At 39.7% G+C, this 19,467-nt stretch overlaps 1 protein-coding gene across 1 annotated transcript in view; it reads left to right on the top strand.

Moving 5' to 3' along the window:
• LOC143299485 (putative receptor-type tyrosine-protein phosphatase mosPTP-1) overlaps window positions 1-19,467 on the top strand; it is a 73,359-nt gene that overhangs the window by 11,072 nt on the left and 42,820 nt on the right. The window contains exons 3-13 of the mRNA XM_076612720.1: window positions 2,142-2,263; window positions 2,911-3,109; window positions 4,526-4,649; window positions 6,367-6,542; window positions 8,901-8,921; window positions 12,885-13,063; window positions 14,610-14,724; window positions 15,471-15,665; window positions 16,419-16,514; window positions 17,240-17,409; window positions 18,313-18,439. Coding sequence (XP_076468835.1) covers window positions 2,142-2,263; window positions 2,911-3,109; window positions 4,526-4,649; window positions 6,367-6,542; window positions 8,901-8,921; window positions 12,885-13,063; window positions 14,610-14,724; window positions 15,471-15,665; window positions 16,419-16,514; window positions 17,240-17,409; window positions 18,313-18,439 — 1,524 coding nt within the window. The remainder of the gene's footprint in view (window positions 1-2,141; window positions 2,264-2,910; window positions 3,110-4,525; window positions 4,650-6,366; window positions 6,543-8,900; window positions 8,922-12,884; window positions 13,064-14,609; window positions 14,725-15,470; window positions 15,666-16,418; window positions 16,515-17,239; window positions 17,410-18,312; window positions 18,440-19,467) is intronic.

The following is a 19,467-nucleotide window of genomic DNA, read 5'->3' as shown; positions in this document are numbered from 1 at the left end:
TTCAAAGTGGGATTTTTTTTTTATGTGTGATGTTTATTCTTTTATGGTCTTTCAAAAAAGAAAAATGGAGAGCATTGCTGGTGATTTTATAATGAATTTTACTTCATCTAGAAATCCTTTAGTGTGGAAACAGCTTATAGCAAATAATAACGTTCAAATTGACCCAATACTCTGTATTGAACTTGAGCCTAAAACACCAGAATAACTGACACAATGCTCTGTTTTTAATCAGAACATAACTAGAAGAAAAGCATTTGAACCGAATTGGCACAGTGACCTGTCTTGATCTAGAATATGATGGTTGCAGTTGCCAAATGGCCGAGAGTGTTGGACTGAGGGTGTTTGGTTCAGTTCTGTTATTGCACCAGCTGAATTAAGTCTGTGTGTTTTTTTTACAATCTCACACATTGACATACACTGATACAGGCAGGTCTGTTTGTACCTTAACCTCTGTGATGTGTGTACGCTTGCAGAAGATAAAATATGCATGTTAAAGACCCCGTTATCCATGTCAGCGGTGGGTGGGTGATGGAAACTTAAATATAGCCAGCATGCACTCCTTATGAAAACAGAGTATGGCTGCTATAACAACGGGTAAAAAACTTCTGCATGTCAAAACCTGCTCATGCATGCGAGTGCACTTTGGAGTTGCAGCCCACGAATGAAGAACAGAAAGGAAGATCCAGAGCCTAACGAGGACACAGGTGTGCTGTTTAGAATCAGATCAGAATAACAAGAATGACTCTCGATCAACACAGTGTCCAATATTGAATCAGATCATAATCATATTTAGATGGTAACCAGAATTACACTTAATTGTCAAACCGTCCTCTTAAAAAAAAAAAAGAAAAGAAAAGAAAGAAAAAAAAGAAAAAAAGAGAGACTTGCACGTGAATGGACAATTGTGACTGTCCTCGACTGAATCAGAACATAACCAGAACACAGTGATAGCAAGAGTAACACTTAAATAGACAGAAAGCGACTGTCCTCTTCTGACTCTGAACATAACGACAATACAACAACAACAAAAATAACACTTAAATGGACACACTGTGGCTGTCCTCTGCTGAATCTAAGCATGTTCCATATTATGTCCTGCACTAAATCAGAACACAGTTAATGTATAAAAGTAAAAAATAAGTTTAAGAGAAACAGTCGTAAAGATGCATGTCAAAGTAAGAACGTTTGTATGGTTTGATGTTGTGATTAGGCTCCTTTTTGTGAAAGGTTCATCTTTTTATACCTGAGTAGCATCTTTATTCGTCTTTGAAATCAGTATCAGGTTTCATGTTGGCTATTTTGCCTTTAGGTGATAAAGGTTGACAGGGAGTGGCTTGATGGAAAAAAGACTTCACTTTTTCAGCTTTGTGTGTGTGTGTGTGTATGTGTGTGTGTGGGTTGTATTAGGAGACTAACACTAGCATTTTCTCAGCGATTACAAGTATTAGGAAAATAAATATTATTAGGTTGATGGACGCTGATTATTGAATACTGATCTTCTTGGTGCGTATGTATGTAGGAAACAAATCCTTGATAAACGTTTTAATAGTGATTTTGATATAAGAAGATTGATGTATCTCTCATTATACTTAAAACAGTCATTGATTTGTTTCCTGTTCATGCTTCACACAAGGAAGCATGTAGTGATGTACATTTGAAAATATCCTTTCTGGGCATGTATATTGACCCATTGACTCCCAAAACCATTTGTAATTTTTGCTGGAAAATTCCCAACCTCACAAACAAAATTCTGTCACCAGCAACAGCTTTCCCCCCCAGTTCTCAGTTTCAAGGAGGTTTCACAACATGCAGACTGATCCATATATTATATGCTGCACCACATCTGCGATTCAAAAAGAAAAAGAAAAAAGTAAATAGAAAAAGAGGAGCAGATTCCTGATCACTGCATATATCCAGTACAATGATAGGGACTTGAGGGCCTACCCAAGGTTTGTGTAAGACATTAATATGGAATGGGGGAGAAACAGGAAAAAAGAAGCAGTCACAATGGAATGTAGTAACAGCAACAAAAATCTGCGTTTGTTTGATCAGTCTGGGTGTTTTCTTCTGCTCATGCACTGGTGATGAATTGCATGCAATGTCAGAGTTTTTAGATGAACAACAGTTTAACTGTGTTTCAGATGGAGCTGCAGGTGAGACAGTGACAGTGAAGAGAGGGGACAATGTGACGCTGACCTGTGTGGACATAGGCAATGGGGAACAGCTGCAGAGCCTCTTCTGGTACAAAGAGGATATCCTTCAGGTATGTTTGCACACATGTCAAACACAAGCGTAGCCATGGTGTAGTGGTAATGCATCCGCCTATGAAGTGAGAGAATCTGAGTTCACATGCTCAAGCACCACACTTGCCAGTATTTTCTGTCAGTCCGCTAGACCTTATGTGGTGGTCTGGACGCTAATCATTTGAATGAGATGTTTAACCAGAGTCTCATGAGTAGCATGCACTTAGTGCATATAAAAGGACCCATGGGAATTAAAAAAAAAAGAAAAGAAAAAAAGTTACATCAGTAACTTTAGTTGTACATAGGCATACCAGCAAACACCTCTGTGTCCATCGTGAGCCTCTTAAAATGGCTGCTATGCAGAAGTCCATGAATTGTTTGACTTCATTGGGGTAAGATAATCAGTCTTTCTGTGACATGACTTTTTTGAGCAGACGTAAGAAAATAATTTTGTTTTGTTTTGGATTGCAGCTTTGTGCAGAGATAATGAATTAGTTTTTGTTTGACATGACTGTTGGGCAGAGCTGATAAATAGATTTTTTGTTTCTTTGTTTGACATGGTAGCTTTGTGCAGAGAGTGTAGCTTTGGTTTGTTTTACATGACTCAGTTGGGCAGAGATAATAAACTAGGGGTTTATTTGTTTGACATGGCAGTGGTTTTGTGCAGGCGCAGGTCAGTTCCAAGAAGGAGGCGAGCTTTGTTGACCCTGCACTTGCAAAGAGGAAGTCCATCAGTTCAGAGGACTACAGCCTGATGCTGTGGGACCTGGAGGTTGGTGACACGGCCGTCTACAGCTGCCAGGTCTTTGTGCTCAATGTCTCCCGCATGGAAAACCACTCCATGGTGTGGGACGTTGTTGTGCAAGGTGGGTTTGGAAAACGAGTCTTGCGGGCTTCATTTCTCATCTGTTTTAGTCTGAAGGTTTCAGAAGACTTCATTTCTGATCTTTTCGTTGGAAGGCATTTCTGATGTTTGTTGTCTGAAAGCTTCATTTCTGATGTTTGTGGTCTGAAGGTTTCATTTCTGATGTTTGTAGTTGAAGGTTTCATTTTTACACAAGGTTTCGCGTGTGTAAACAATGTATCTATGTAATAACCCGGTGTGTGTGTCTGTGTGTGTGTGTGTGGTAAACTTTGAGATTGTCATTTTCTCTGGAAATACTTTGTCTGCCAATACCAAATTTTGATTAAATATTGTGGGGGAAAAACCCTTCACAGTCATAATCAATAGGTTGTAAGTCTTTGGGATTAAACTGTATTTCCGGATCATCAACAGTTTATTTTGTTGAGGATCCAGATCAGTGGAATATTCTGGAAGCTGTTCCCATTTTGATTTTTAGAGAAGTTGTGAGTTGAATAGTTCAGTAGGCTTGTATTAGATAAACAACAACACGGTGAGTGTGTGTGTGTGTGTGCGTGCGCTGGTGAGCGTGAGCATGTGTGTTTTGTGTGCGTGCATGTGTGTGTGTGTGCATGCATGTGCAAGTGTGTGTCTCCTTTTTGAAAATCCGGTTCTGAAACATTTTATTTTAGCAATCCCTGTGCTCAGTGACAGTATGCTCTCTCTGTTTTGTACCGATTCCAGTGACAGGATATTTACCCTTCAACTCTTTGCAGTTGGTCTGCACTGGCAGTCCATGGGGAAGTATGTATTGTTAAAAGGAATCTTTTCCTTGAAATTAGTGGTAATGAACATGATTCATTTTGATGTCTTCCATGCCTACTTGCTTTTTTAAGACCGCCTTCAAAGAGGGTGACAGCTTGTGTTGAACAAAGGATGTCACTGTGAAGTTACAACTTAGTTGTTGCATTTTGTTCTCCTTTGAAGCTGAGCCAAGTAGAGCACCTAGGAGTGTTAAGTGTCATACGTGTGTTGTTTAGGTTATGTTGGATGTGGTGGGATCAGCTTTATTGTTTTGTACAGTTTCTTAGGCCCTGGTGTCTTTATGTGGTGAAAGTACGCTGTGTGAACTGAGATGCCTGACAATTTAGTCACCCTCTTTTGCTGAGACTGATGTTTAGTTTTGTTGGATAATTCATGTGAATGCAGTAGGTTTGATGGCAGTAGATATGACAGTATTTTTCTTTTGACTTTGATAATTCACTCCACATCACGACACTTATGTACTGGTTATTTCTTCCAGCACCTGTTGTTGTTGGATCAGAGCATCTCTGGCCTGTGGCATTTGTGCAAAGTTGAAAAGTGAAATGTTGAAATATTGGTCTAGTAAGCAAAATAAGATACAAACTGTTAAGGTAAGGGGGTGTGAAATGTGTGACAGATGTCCCCAGCCCTCCAGGCAAACCAGATGTGATGGAAGTGGAGAGTCAGAAGGCGACGCTCAGTTGGTCTGCAAGCACCCAGGACAACAACAGCCCTATCTCCAACTACATTGTGCAGCTCAGGTACCTAGCTCTGCCGCTTCGAGGCTGTCAGCAACAACTGCCAAGTTTAAAACATGTGTCTCAAGAATAAAAGGGGTGGGAGGAATTCTTCTTCTTCTTCTGCGTTCACTCGTATGCACACGAGTGGGCTTTTACGTGTATGACCGTTTTTACCCTGCCATGTAGGCAGCCATACTCCGTTTTCGGGGGTGTGCATGCTGGGTATGTTTTTGTTTCCATAACCCACCGAACGCTGACATGGATTACAGGATCTTTAACATGCGTATTTGATCTTCTGCTTGCATATACACACGAAGGGAGTTCAGGCACTAGCAGGTCTGCACATATGTTGACCTGGGAGATCGTAAAAATCTCCACCCTTTACCCACCAGGCGCCGTCACCGTGATTCGAACCCAGGACCCTCAGATTGACAGTCCAACGCTTTAACCACTCGGCTGTTGCGCCCGTCAACGGGAGGAATGTTTCTGAAGAAATAACTGACAGCTAGGGCAGTTTTACAAACCCCCTCAATCTTCCATCCCCAAAGTCATCCCAATACAACAGAAAAATACAGCCAAGTGAAAATCAAATACACAGTAATATCAGAAGATATAGTGATAAACAGTGGTATGTTGTCTTTCACAGAAACATATATTACTTGCTTGAAAGAAGCCATACATTACATTACTTGCTTTAAAGAAGCCATACAAACTGATCATGGAAAAGTTAAAATGTAAAAAAAAAAAAAGAAAAAAGGAAAGAAACAACAAACAGGCCCTCCAAAACAACAATGACAATAATGCAGGTAAAAACAGCAACAATAAAATAACAACAGTATTTTGTGATGACTTCATTGCCGAACTCCAGACTCTCAGAAATAGTTTTCCACCACCTGACAGTGCTGGTTCACCTTCATCATCCACCCACCTGTAGTCTGACTCCTTTCTGGACACAGTCACACCTGTAACGGAACACCTAGTCCTGATCATTTTGGAAAACACTGTTATCCAATTTTGTGAGGTGGATTCTATTCTCACTGAACTGCTGTGTGACCTGTACATCTATGGAATTCCCTCCTTTAATCTCATGTCATTAAATCTACCTCAGTCTCATTTTTCAAGTCTGATCTCAAATCCAACTAGTTTCAGCAATGCTGTGATCAGTATTTGTAATTTTGTTTCTTCAGTAGAACCATTTTTGTAATTTTACTGCACATTAATGTAATTTGTTTCAGCTTTTATTTGTATGTGTGGTAAAGTTGTGATTGTACTTACCAAGTTGAATTCTGCATGAATTCTTCTTTATGCATGCGTGTGAATGACTGGTGCGAAAGCGCTTTGATTTGTCTCTGTACAAGATTCAGCACTATATAAACATAATATATAATACAATATACAATGAATATACCTCGAACTAGAGGTCAGATGCATAATGAATGTCATTGTTATTACAAAAGCAACCAAAACATTACTGACAAATACAAGTAATGTTTTGGTTGCTGTCAGTGCATTGAATATGAAAATCAATAAACAATGTTTCAGCTGTCAGACCAATGAAACAAACAATAATTGTATTATGCGTTATTTTCTGTTTGAATAATGAAGGCAGAAAAAAAAATTCAGAATGATCTGTAGGTGTTAGGACAGTGAATGTAAAAACAAAACTGCAGTAGGTGTCTTTCTGTTTAACTGTGAAGTTGTTCAGTGCACTGCACAGTGGCTTGTGTTTCTTGACCAGTGAATGTGACAATAGTACGGCAACACGTGAGCTTGTGACGGGAGGGTCGACCCTTCAGATCAAGATACCAGATCTGAAACCTGAAACATGCTACGAAGTACAAGTGCTTGCCCAGAACAGTGTTGGGCAAAGCTTGCCAGGATTAGACACTGCTGTCATCAACACAAGAGCGGAGGGTGAGTTGGGCTTTAGGTCTCATTTCCTAATTGGAAACAGCTCTCTTGGATGTATCTGTATGTTTGAAATTGTCGGGCAGAGGGAGTCAGTTTGTCACACTGTTGTGCACTACTCTACTGACTTGTTTGATTCTTCCTTTTTTGTGAGGGAGATAGCAGAACAGTGTAAGCTAGTGCTCTTCTGTTTTTTCGATGTCTGTTACTTAAGTCCTCTGTCTGTCTTTTTCCATCCATTAAAATGTTGTTTTTTCATCTGCCTGTCTCTCCCCATTTATTGAAATGTTTTTTCTTCATCCTACTTGCCAAAGCAAACGCTCATTTCAGTGAGATTGATGAAGTTACCATTTATTTTACAAACTTGATTAGGAATAGGAATTTCAGTTTTATCTTCTGTGGTGAGTTTTATCCTGGGAAGTGTGCCTAGTATAGCCTTTTACTTAATGTTGTGTTGTAAACAATAGACTTTTTACATGTAGACCTGGTTACTCATGGTTTTTTGTTACAACGAGAATGTAAATATCAGTCTCTTATGATACATCAACATCATTCAAAGTAATGGGAGTATGAAGAAGTACCGTAAAGTTCGGTCTATTGAGCGCACTGGTATATAAGCCGCACCCACTAAATTTTGGAAAAAATTGAACTCTGTACATACATAAGCCGCACCGGTTTATAAGCCGCACTTATTTCCGGTACCGGAACACATACTGATACTACAGAAAAGCTGTTGATACTGTAGGTTATGAAATAAACACAAGCGGGAACAACACAAAGAAAAGCAAGCGAAAATACTGCTAGTGCCACCAAAAAAATAATAAACACAACGAAAATAAGATCCATAATTTAGGGATAGTCACATTTATTCAACGTCATCCTGCTCACTGAATCCACTAAAATCTTTGTCTTCAGTGTCCGAATTGAAGAGATCCAGCACAGCTTCCTCCGCCATCTTGTCACTGACTTCAGCCTCGTTTTCACTTCATGAACATGAAGGTGGAGGTCGCTGCTGGTTCGTCGCTTGCACTGTCGTCTGCTAGGTCGATCGCCTTCAATTTGAAGGCTGCATCATAGGCATAACGTCGCGTTTTCGGCATGATGAGGGTGTATGCTTGAGCAGAGTATAACTGAATGCTGATCTGAAGGCTTTAATGTGTGCGGATTTGATTTATAAAACGTGAACAGTTAGCACATTATCCTGAAGCTCATCCAAAAATTCATGGACAGAAATCATGATTTGGGTGAGTTGAAGGGCAGCTAAGAATAGACGAGAACATGACACTCCCGGGATCGTTAAAATCCGCACATAAGCCGCATCATTGTATAAGCCGCAGAGGTTGAAGCTGGGGTAAAAAGTCGCAGCTTACAGACTGAACTTTACGGTATTTGAAAAGGAGGAGTCTGAACTTTGAGTCAGACTGATAAGAATGGAGAGTTGTTTCAGAGTGAATGTGATGTCTAGTGGGTGTACAGACTTGCCAACTACTACACTTTGAGAGCAGTATGCTCTGCTGAGCTTCAGAATGCTATACTATTATGCTCACAATAAGAATGCTACTTTGAAGTAGCAAAAATCAAGCAGTATTTTTTTTTTCTTTGATAATCAGTAGTACTATATGAACGAACTGAACTCATGTAAAAGGGGAAGGACAGGGAACTGTCAGCCAGTGAGAATTTTCATGCTGTGGCTTGTGATCAGCCTGAGCCAACTGGAGCTCAGTTTATGTTTTGCTTCACTTCAGTTCTGGAGCCCTTGTTCCCTTCTGGTGTGCGCCAACACTCCTTGTCAGAAAGAAAAGAAAACCCAGCGATGAGTTAACATTGACATCAAGGAAATGAGCGTCTGCTTACTGGAAAGAATACCCATATTTTGGAACTTTGTCTGAACCTCAAAGCCTGATTAAGTGTGTTGGGTTTTGCTGCTGGTCAGGCATCTGCTTTGCAGATGTTCTGTAGTGTATATGGATTTGTCTGAATGCAGTGATGCCTCTCCTTGAGTAACTGAACTAAACTGAACATTCAATTCTTGTTGCATGCACTGTGGGTTGACTTGACTTTAAAGTTACAAATTGTGGAATTAACCAGTGTTTTACCACAGGTTAAAACCTCCAGAAATATTAAATTGGGAAAGTGGCAGTACCATCAGTTTCTTTGTTCTTTGTAATGCCATTGGGACTACAATTGGGTGTTGGTGCTGCAACTGTCAGATGCTAGTTTGATAAGCTCAGATGATGCTACTCTCAAGAATCCTTTGTGGTTGGCAGGTCTGGGTGTGTGGGTAGGTGAGCATGGGAATAAATCAAGATTGTCAGTGATAATGACCATGATTTGTGTGACATTGCTGCTGTTATCTCCTTGTAGGTGATATAACTACGGCAGGTTGTAAGTAATGTTTGATTGGTCTGAGTGTTGTTTCACACTTTTTTTTATTTTTATTTTTTTGCATCTTGCTGCATGTTGAACAATGTGGAAAATTTGTCCTTTTTTTATTATTATTTTTTTTTATAGAATGGTCAGGATTGACATGGAATGTTTGTGCCTTCAGTGGTCCAGGCTTTTGATTCAGCATAGCAAGGGTTGATTCAGTTATGCTGAAGTGGTCTACAATTCCACTGGGTTTTGTGTGTTTTTGTGATGTCATCAGAGCTGTTGTTGAAGACATTGTGTTATGATAGAGTGTCGATGCTTTCCCTTTTGCTTGCAAAGTCAGTTGGAATGTCTGGCTTCTTTTCACTATCCATGAATTTTTAACTTGAGGGTTTTTTTGATGAGAAGCATATTTTTGGCTCATGTGTAAACAAAGTGAGTCTATGTAGCAACCCCATTTCAGTGTGTGCGCACGCGCATGTGCGCGCGCGCTTGTGTGTGTGTGTGTGTGTTGGAAATGTTTACATCCAAGTACACTGCTTCTGGTTAGACAAAGACTTGCTTTCTGATGGAAGACAAATAAATTCATAATTGATATTTTTGTGTGGATTTTGACACTTGCTAATCCAAACTATGGCAAAATTGGTAGTGACTTGGAATATTAGAATTGTCTTCTGATCTAAATTCTGTGTTTGGTTAACTTTGTGATGTTTACGAGTCTGATTTTGTGCACATCATTCTTCTTCTTCATCTTTGTTGTTCGTGGGCTGCGACTCCCGTGTTCACTCAAATACACAAGTGGGCTTTTATGCATATGCCTGTTTTTACCCCCCGCCTTGTAGGCAGTCATATTCCGTTTTAGGGGGATGCATGCTGGGTATGTTCTTGTTTCCATAACCCACTGAACGCTGATATGGATCATGGGATCTTTAATGTGCGTATTTGATCTTCTGCATGCATACACACATGAAGGCAGTTCAGGCACTAGCAGCACATCTGTTGACCTGGGAAATGGGAAAAATCTCCACCCTTAACCCACCAGGTACCGTGACCGAGATTTGAACCTGGGGTCCTCAGATTGAAAGTCCAGTGCTTTAACCACTTTGTTATTGCGCTCATCTGTGCACATCATTGTGAAATTCATGTTTATTATGCAGCTGGTTGCCACACAGCACTCCTGGCTTTTATCTTCTTTTCTTTTTAGTGGTGCAGTATTTGGGTGGATTTTTTCTTTTTTGTTTTGTTTTTTCAAGGAACCACACATGAGCCATAAAGGTTTTGCCTCTCTTCTATCCTTGTGTTTTGGATGTTCCTAATCATCTTATATCACCTTCCAAACCTGCCTTCTCCTGTGTTCACTTGTTGCTTATTGAACGACATTGAATGAGAGAATTTTTTTAATTTTTTATACTGCAATAATATTTTCAGTAGTTATCCGTCTACACTGTGTGTCTACCCAACTTGAGTGTGGTTCCAAATGAAATGAAACTGAAAATTGAGCTGGTTTGGTCACTGGAAGTTTTGTGTGTTCATAACTGACTTCACCAATTTTGATTTCTCTCACTTAGATAATAAACTGATTCTGATTATGTTGGAGATCTGCCTTGAGCTTAACTGGCACAAAGGTGCCACACACAAGTTAGGTTGAAGGCATGTGCAGTGTTGGATGGGTACGAGAGAGAGAGAGGGGGAAAGAGAAGCTGTGTTATACCAATTCTTTTTTTCTTCTTTTTCTTTTTCTGTAAAGAAATAATTGACTTTTTCATTGGTTGATTGATTTACCTTTGTATACAACTGTGTTTAACTTGAAGAGACTCGTGTCTCATGTCTTTAGATACCTAAGAAGCATGTCTTCAGGCTCGCTTTTACAAGATTTTAATTTTTCTGGCTATTGTTTTCATGTATTGTTTTAATAAGTGTTTCTGTTTTTGTGTGTGGTATTGAGTTTTTGTTGTTGATATTACTATGTTAAATATTATATTTTCACATACAAGAGGGAGGGGGTAGATGCACAAGCCATTCAAGAAGAGGAACATGCCTAAAAGTAAACAAGTGATAATAAGTTCATAAGAAAACTGGGTACACAAAGACTGAAGATAATGTCTGTCTGTATAAAGAAGCAGCATGTAATAGTGGTTCCATTAAATGTCTGACTTTAGATAGTTGTTATTCTAGCTTTGTACAGATGAGTTTAGAGTTTTTAAAGGTTGATAGATTTGGTAAATGGTTTTAGTTTTTCTCACCTTTACTAGAAATTGTATTATTTAGTGTTGCTAGACCCTCCGAATAAAAAAATAAATTGTGCAATCTTGATATTTTCTTACATTTTTCATTAATTTAGATTTCAACAGTTTTCCAGAATCTTAACCCATGATTACAGCCCAATGAAAAACCTTTTTGAATCTGTGGTGTTACATAGTCCACAGCTCATTTACTTTGTCAAGTCTGTAGTGTTAAAGAGTTAACAGTATTTCTGCGGATGATGATCTTTTGTTTCTTTATCTTCTTGTCAAGTTGTCTTCTGTTGATGGTTTTGTCTGTTTTTATCATGTGTTACAGCCTGTATCTGTGTGTACTTGTATTTTGCCTATGTATCAGCATGCAGGACAGATCTGTTGGTGTGGTATGCAGTACTTGGTCATTTCACAGAATAACATGTGTGCAGTATAATTAATTATCTGTATGCATGTATTTGTTATACATGGGTTTTTGATAAAAATGTGTGTACTTCTAACATGTGTTCTTATATCTTTAGTAAATCTTTGATCTAGACAGTTATCTCTGTTTTAATGTTTACTTTTGTGCAGTTATTACACAGGTGGACATGATTGCTTCACAGCTTTTCTGTAGTTGTTCTGTAGACTCCAAATAGCAGCAATGTGTACTTATTGAAAAAAATTCTGATGAATCTACCACCCCATTCTGTTCAGCTGTTACTGAGTGTGTGTCTGAGACCTGTTTATCATAGTTCTAATCTTCTGTGGCAGTGTGTATGAAAACTATTTGCCAGTGTTCTCTGACATTGTATCAGAGAAAAAACAACAGCCTGAATTTTGGTGTTTATTTATGTAATAATACTGTCTTTATTTGATTAGAACAAGTTTTTTAAATTTGAATTTGATTTTTGAAATATATTGAAGATAACATATTTTACTTTTTTTTAGGGGGCTAGGAGGCACAGTGATTGTTAGGGCACACCCCATGTTTCTGTTTCATCAACATATTCAACACTCCAGATTTGAAGTTGCCCAATTTTCATAGATTCTAAAGTGCACATTGTTCATAGCAAAAGGACAGCATTGGTGAAATCAAACGTTGAGTAAACAGTTTGAACAAAGACTAGGGTCACATGACCCAGTTAAAGAGAAAATTTGAGGAAAATGTGTTCACTTGGTGTGATAAGGAAAGTGGAATCATCAGTGTGTAATATCTAAACAAATATCATCAGTGCTTTGGCTAAAAAAATATCCCATTCTTAGTCTGTTGACAGTTCATTAATATATTTATCCTCATTTTGATATCAGACATGGGCAGAAGTTGAATTGAAAGAGAAAAGAAGCATCTGTAGCACTGGGACAGGACACTGTTAATGCATTTCTTGAATGAGACATTGTTTTCTGTTTTGCCTGTTGTTTGTCAAGGACTGTCTGTTTCCCAAGCTCTCTCTTCTCTTTTTCTTTCTCTTTTGTTTGTGTGTCTTGGATGTGTGTGTGCATGTGTGCTGAATTTTGTTATTGTCTGTTTGCTTGTGTCTGTTTCCTTGAAAAGTGTTTGTTGTGAGGGTATGTTCGTGTCTGCTTGTGTGTGTGTGTGCGTGTCTGCATCCATGAGTGTGTATGTTTGTCTGAGTCAGCGTGTGAGAGAAAGATTGTGTGTGTGCTTGTGTGTGTGTATGTGTGTGTGTGTGTGCGTGCACACGCGTGTGCGTGCATGCATGAGTGCATGCATTACACTGTATAAATTTGGTTTGACACACAGCCCCTGCTGGTGCCCCTGAATCGTTCCAAGCGGTCAGCACCTCAAGCTCTGACATCCGCCTGACGTGGCAGCCCCCAGCCCCCGAGAGCCTGAGGGGCAAGATTGAGGGCTACAAGGTCACCTTCAGCAAGGAGGACTCTGACACCCAGACCGTTCCTGTGAATGACCCCACCACCACTGTGAGTTGTCTGCAGGTCTTCCCCTTCTCGAGAGTTTTTTTTGTGTGCGAAAATGAATGCGTAGTGTGTTTAGTAGTATAACGAACATTACACAGTATTACATGCTACTTTTGTGTCTGCTGCTGAATATCCGGCATGATGGACAGCAGAAAATTGTGCCGCTGGCCTGGCAAAAACCCAAAATATATTCCGCTGGCCTTGAAAATTTCACTGGTGACCATATCGAACAGTCAGTTTTCCTGGGCCAGGAAGGCCAGTGATGACCGGTACATACTCCATGCTCTGACCGATCAAACACCTGTTTTAACCAATCAGAGCTTGCAGACTGCATCAGCAAAATTTCTGACCCAGTTTCCGAATGCAGCCATGAATGTTTGTTTATTCTTTCTTTTTGTTCGGCAAGAATTAGGAATTGTGCTCCATTTCATGGCTGAAAAGGATATTACACAGATAAGTGAACTGGATGTGAAGAATATCTGTGGTCTTGGTTTGAAGAGAGTAATGCAGTGAAACAAAATGTATCCACTGGTATAGTTTAAGGTCTGGTGCATTTAAAGATTGCCATTCCATTTATGTTCCATGCTGAAAATTTAGAATTATTCTTCAGGCCAAAAATCATTGACAAGGCTTGCCAGTGATGCACACCATTCTTCCATTGATTTGATCTTGATGGAGAACCATCTAAAAAGGGGGGTGTACAGTTGGCTATGCTTGTGCGATTCATGATGAATAAGATAAAGGGATGGAGGCCTTCTTTGGACACCCAATAGGGTTGCATCAGCTTATCTTTGCTGAGGATTGGTCGTTACTCTGTGTCATTGTTGCCATAGCGAGAGGTTGGCTGCAGATTTTGGGTAGTGATTCAGTGTCCTCCAGTTCAAAGCATTGACTCATTTTTTTTGCCCTTACTCTCCATAGGTGATGAATTGTTTCCACAAAAAATTGAATGTGCGTGTTGGTGTATGTGGGTGTGAGTTTGTTTTGTTTTTTTGTTTTTTTACATCTACCAGGAGAACAACACCCATTTCTTAGCACAGGGAAAAGAACCCACAGAAATGAAAGGGTTGTCCCTGGCAAAATTCAACTGAAAAATCAACTTTGGTAGGAAAACGAATAAGCTTGCAGGCAGAAAAAACATAGAAAAAAAAAAAGAGGTATTGCACTGTAGTGACATTCGTCTCTTCCCAGGAAGAGCAGTCCATATTTTACACAAAGAAATCTGCTGTAACAAAGAGTAGCCTGTGCAATACAGTACATCACAATACAATGCAATGCGTTGCAGTGCATCACAGTGTTTTGCAATGCAATGCAAACCAATACAATGCAATTTGTTGCAGTGCGTTGCAGTCCAAGTCAGTGCATTGAATGCAATGCAATGTGTTGCAATGCAATACAATGCAAATCATTGCAATACAATACAGTTCCGTGCAACGTAATGCAATGGAACGTTACGCAGTGCGACACAATACAACACAACACGACACAACACAATATAAGACAATACAGTACAATACAACACAACACAATGACACTGGCTGTGTTCCAGGAGCTGACGCTGCATGGCCTGTCTCCCTTCACCCTGTACACCGTGTCCATCCTGGCCTACAATGAGGAGGGGGACGGACCCAAGGCTGTCAAGGCCGTCATGACTCTTCAGGGAGGTCAGTGCTGGGGGACTGGGTGGTCAGAGAGAGAGGGAGGGAGACAGAGAGAGAGAGAGACAGAAAGGGAGAAGAGGGGGGGGGGAGCGAGGGAACAGAAGTGAGACAGGAGTGAATGGAAGGTACAGTGGAAAGCAGTTGCTGGTGCAGGAAAAGGCACTGCAAACAGTGCAGGTCAGATTCAGTGAGAAAAGACTATTTCCTTTTCTTTGCTTTTTATTTTTTGTAGTTTTTTTTTTTAGGGTGAGGGGCAGGTATTTTTTGTGTAGCCTGTAGGCTTTTTTTTTGTCTTTTGCCAATGGGTTATGTGCTTCCTTCCTGTTGAGAAACTGGCATAAATGTCAGTATTGAGAAAAGCAGTGTATTGAACATGTGTATGGTTAATGGATGAGATGGTTTGTTTTTAAGTGCTACCAGTGCTGGTTAAAAATAAAAAAAATCCATTGTGCATGTATGTGTGTGTTGTGTGTGTGTGTACTTCTTGAGAATGGGTGTGCTGTGAAAATGAGTAATGACTGTTCCAGGTAGACACCGAGACACAGTGTGTGTGTGTGTGTGTGTGTGTGTGTGTGTGTGTGTGTATTTCTCAGTCTCTGTCTGTGTCTGTGTGTGACGTTCAGCTGTAGAGTTTCTGCCTGTCTTCGCTTTTAGACTCCAGTCTAAACAAAACAATCCCTGTGACTTGGTACACCTGAACAAAGTATCTGAGGCAGGCCATAGTGTGACAAAAGCATTGATTGTTTCAGTCCCCTCCAGTCCTCGCATCACGCACATAACAGGGAGACAGGCCACCTCCTTTTATGTCCACTGGGAACCACCAAACATGCCGAACGGTCATTTGGTGTCTTACGAGCTTCACTGGATCTTGAACGATGTCACGAAAACACGCATCATTTCTGGTCTTCTGACCAATCCCATGTCTGCCTTCATCAGTGCATTGCGTGAGTTTGACTAGCCAGTCGCACTTTTTGTTGATTGTGTTCATTTATTATGTTTTTTTAGTTATCTTTTACTTCTTTATTTAATGTCTTTTCACTTTGGGTGATATTAAATGTGAAATACGTGTTTGTGGATATGTGTGTGTGTGTGTGTGTGTGTGTGTGTGTGTGGTAAAAAAGAGAGTATACAAGGATAGGATTGATTAGAATGGTGGAATCATTATTCTGTAAATATTAGATGTAACTTCAATTGACAAATTGAAAAATAATATGATTCTGTCTATGTGTAGGTATGCTTGCATGTATTGTAAGTGTACCTACAGTGTTACAGCCTGTATGTAAAAAAAATAATGATTCCTAGTGTATATGTGTAGATCTGTGTTCATTTGTATAGAAAGTTAGAATAGCAGACTGGTTATTAATTTGACTATTGCACTTGTCTCTGGCAATGTTTGCGTGCATATATGTTTGCCTGCATATTATGATTATAAGGAGTTCTGTTGTAGTATTGATCTAACCAAAGCTACACACTTCACATTGCTATTATAGTTATGCAAATTAAATCACTATCATTCATGTAAAAATCAACAATGCGCATCTGTGAGCATGCACATGCACAGACGTACGCAGAGGCACATGGACACACACATACACTAACATACACTAAGTGGTCACACACATTTCTTGTGTTCCGATGGAGGGAAACAGCAGTTTGGCCTCTCATCCAGTCCCCTTGTCTGTTTTCCTTTGTTGCAGGTCCCTATACTGAATACAAAGTTCAGGTTGCAGCATTCACAGAAGCTGGGCAGGGAAATTTCAGTGAGAAATATCCGGCTCTTACAGACGTAGCAGGTAAATGGAGTGGTTTCATGATTGTAGGTATAGAGCAGAAATAAGAGAGACTCAGCTATATGTATTTATATATGCACAGAGAGAGAGACAGACAGAGAAAGGGGAAAAAAAAATTTGGAGTGATTTTTGCCTCGTCTGAGAACATGTTGACAAAAGAGGCATTCATGACAACATGTGTTTTAGGATACTGAGCATGTTTTTAGTGGTTCATAGTTATCTCATTGTCAGCATTATTGTGTGTTTTAAAAGATTCTGCATATTGTATATCAACCAGACTGTTAACCATTGACAAAGAATTGGGGGAAGAGAGTCTGAAAGTGTTATCAGGAAGGAGGGAGGGAGGGGGAGAGAGAGAGAGAGAGAGAAAAGAAGAAGAAGAAGACGAAGAAGGAAGGGAAAGAGAGAAGGAGAGGGAGACAGGGGGAGAGATAATGAACGAATGAAAGAATGATTCTTATTTTCTGAGGGTAATAGATTTATCATTCATGCTTTCCTTCATCCAACCCTTGAAAATAAACAAACAAACAAATATGAAAGGTAATAAAAATAAAATGGAAAGAAACAAAAAAGAAGTGAACAAACAAGAGGAATTTCAGAGGGAAAAAATGCATTGTAGACTTGAGAGAGGGGTGGGTTGAGAGGAGATGGCATCCGACTTCACCCCGTCATGGTGTGTAAGAAGCAAAACGCTGTACAAGCGTACAAAGAAGCATGATGCTGTGCAGCTCCCAGTGCTCCCTACATCCGCAACGTGACGGTGCTGTCGCCCAGCAGCGTGCGGCTGCACTGGGACCCCCCGACCATCTACTACCGGCGTGTAGACTCCTATGTGCTCAAGTGGTGGGACAACCACGGCAACGATCCTGATACCACTGTGTCTGGCACCCGCACCGAGGTGGGTACCTCCTCTTTTCTTTGTTTATTTAGATCAAAAAAAAGAAAAAAAAGAAAAAAAAGTTTTTGTTTTGAAAGTGACAGACGGTAGGCTGGATGATGCCATCTGTGTTGTTTGTATAGTGGATATGACAAGGATATGCTGAGACACTACAGCATTTAACAATAGAGAGCGAGTCCAGCGGTAGAAAGGTAGAAAATGCGAAAAACATAGCCACTCTGAAGGCATGGGAGCAGGATAGAAAAAAAAAAAAAAAAGAGGACTCATCACAGGCATGCAAAGGGGAGGTATTATACTAAGGGAGGTCACCTATTTTCTATTTCTCTTCACAAGTAGGGTAGTAGTTTGCCCAGGACATGAATGAGACCTCTGCTGGAGTCTGCACCTGTAGGTCACACAAGTGTGTTAGATTAAATGTAATTTCAGGGTGAAGAATCCTTTTTATTCACACTGATAACAGTGAAGGTCTTATTTGCTACCTTGATGACAGTCCCAACCGAGTTGCTGCAGGCTTTGGCTGAAGACCGTCGGTCTTTAAGGAATCAAGCACTGGTTTTAACTTTGCGAATACAGAAAGTGGGGCAGGGAAGGAAAAAGGAACTTCAGCTCCATTCCTTTATCAGTTCTTTGTTCTGTGACAAAAACAAAAACACAGAAACAAAAAAAGAAAATGATGTGATTTTGAAAGCCAGAATTTTCACTGAGAACTCGGAACTCAAAACATTTTTACTCAAGGAATAAGAGTTTCGACATGACCTGTTATCCCAATATGTGCTGGTCCATGAGAGAGAGGGAGGGAGGATTGAGGGGTGTGGGCAGTTCTGTCACATCTTGATTATGATAATGTTACTCAGCATATTATTGTTATCATGTTTGTTTTCTTCTTCTTTTTCATGCTTGCAGTACACTTTGCGAAATCTGCCGTCAAACAGGAGGTACAGCCTGAAGATGGCTGGTGTGACAAAGGCGATATTCAGCAAACGCATTTTAGTGGGAGCCTTCACCGACCCCGTTTCTTTTACTCTTGGAGGTAAGTTCTTTTCTTCTCAGTTGTGCAAGTGTGGTGTGTAATATGTGTGTGTGTGTGTCTGTGTGTGTTTGTGTCTGTGTAAGTGTGGTGTTTGTGTATGTACGTGTGTGTGCTTTCGCTTAAGTAGGAGGGAGAACAAAAGAACTTCAAAATTGAAATAATAACAACATCAGCAGTCCCAGTGGTGTTGAAAACCACATCTAGCAAGTCAGGCCTTTCAAAATACTGTCTAGAAAAATCGTAAACATAATGTTACTCAATATGTGAATGATCTAAGCAAATTTTCATTCTTTTAATTCTTATACCATTTAAATTTTACTGCTAAAACCCCCCAAGGAGGGAAAGATACACAGCCTGATCATCCTTGCAGTTCTGAAAGGGTTAATCATAAAGTGAAACTCAAACCAACCAACTGCTAGGCTCATAGCTGTCGCCTTTGATACGAAGTTGATCTTTATGATTCTAATATTGACGTCAGCTTGTTAGCAATAATATGTGGTGTGGATGAACTATTTATTTACCGTTATTTACATTCCTTTCATTGAAACTGTGATAGGGCGTGCCAGTTATTTCTCAGTGCTCAGCATTTCTGTACATGGAAATAAGGATGTGGAATTAGTGTGATGAAATGGAAGATGACCAGAAAATGTACACATACCATTGTTGACATACCATAGTAAACATGTTATATGGTCTGATTACAACACAGTCACTGACAGTTGTAAGAGATGTCTGTTCTCTATCCAAAGTCCTGTCTCTTCTTTTTCCCTTTATTTATTCGCTTAATACTAGTGTTTATTTCTGTTCAGTTTGCATGTCACGTGTACATCAGCCATTCAAAAAATGAGTTTGAAATACACTTTTTTCTTTCTTTCTTTTTTTTTTTTTTTTTTTTTTTTTTTTTTTAATGAAGAATAAAATTGCAGTATAAAAATAAATCCTGATAACCAAATGGATGTTGACTAAATTCAGTGTAAATTCTATCTTATCATTTACATACATTATGCAAATCAGAGGAGGAGAACAAC

Source organism: Babylonia areolata, chromosome 25 (assembly GCF_041734735.1).
Source record: "Babylonia areolata isolate BAREFJ2019XMU chromosome 25, ASM4173473v1, whole genome shotgun sequence".
Lineage (NCBI taxonomy): Eukaryota > Metazoa > Mollusca > Gastropoda > Neogastropoda > Buccinidae > Babylonia > Babylonia areolata.
The sequence above is the reverse complement of the archived record's forward strand: the minus strand, read 5'-3'. Positions and strand labels throughout refer to the sequence as shown.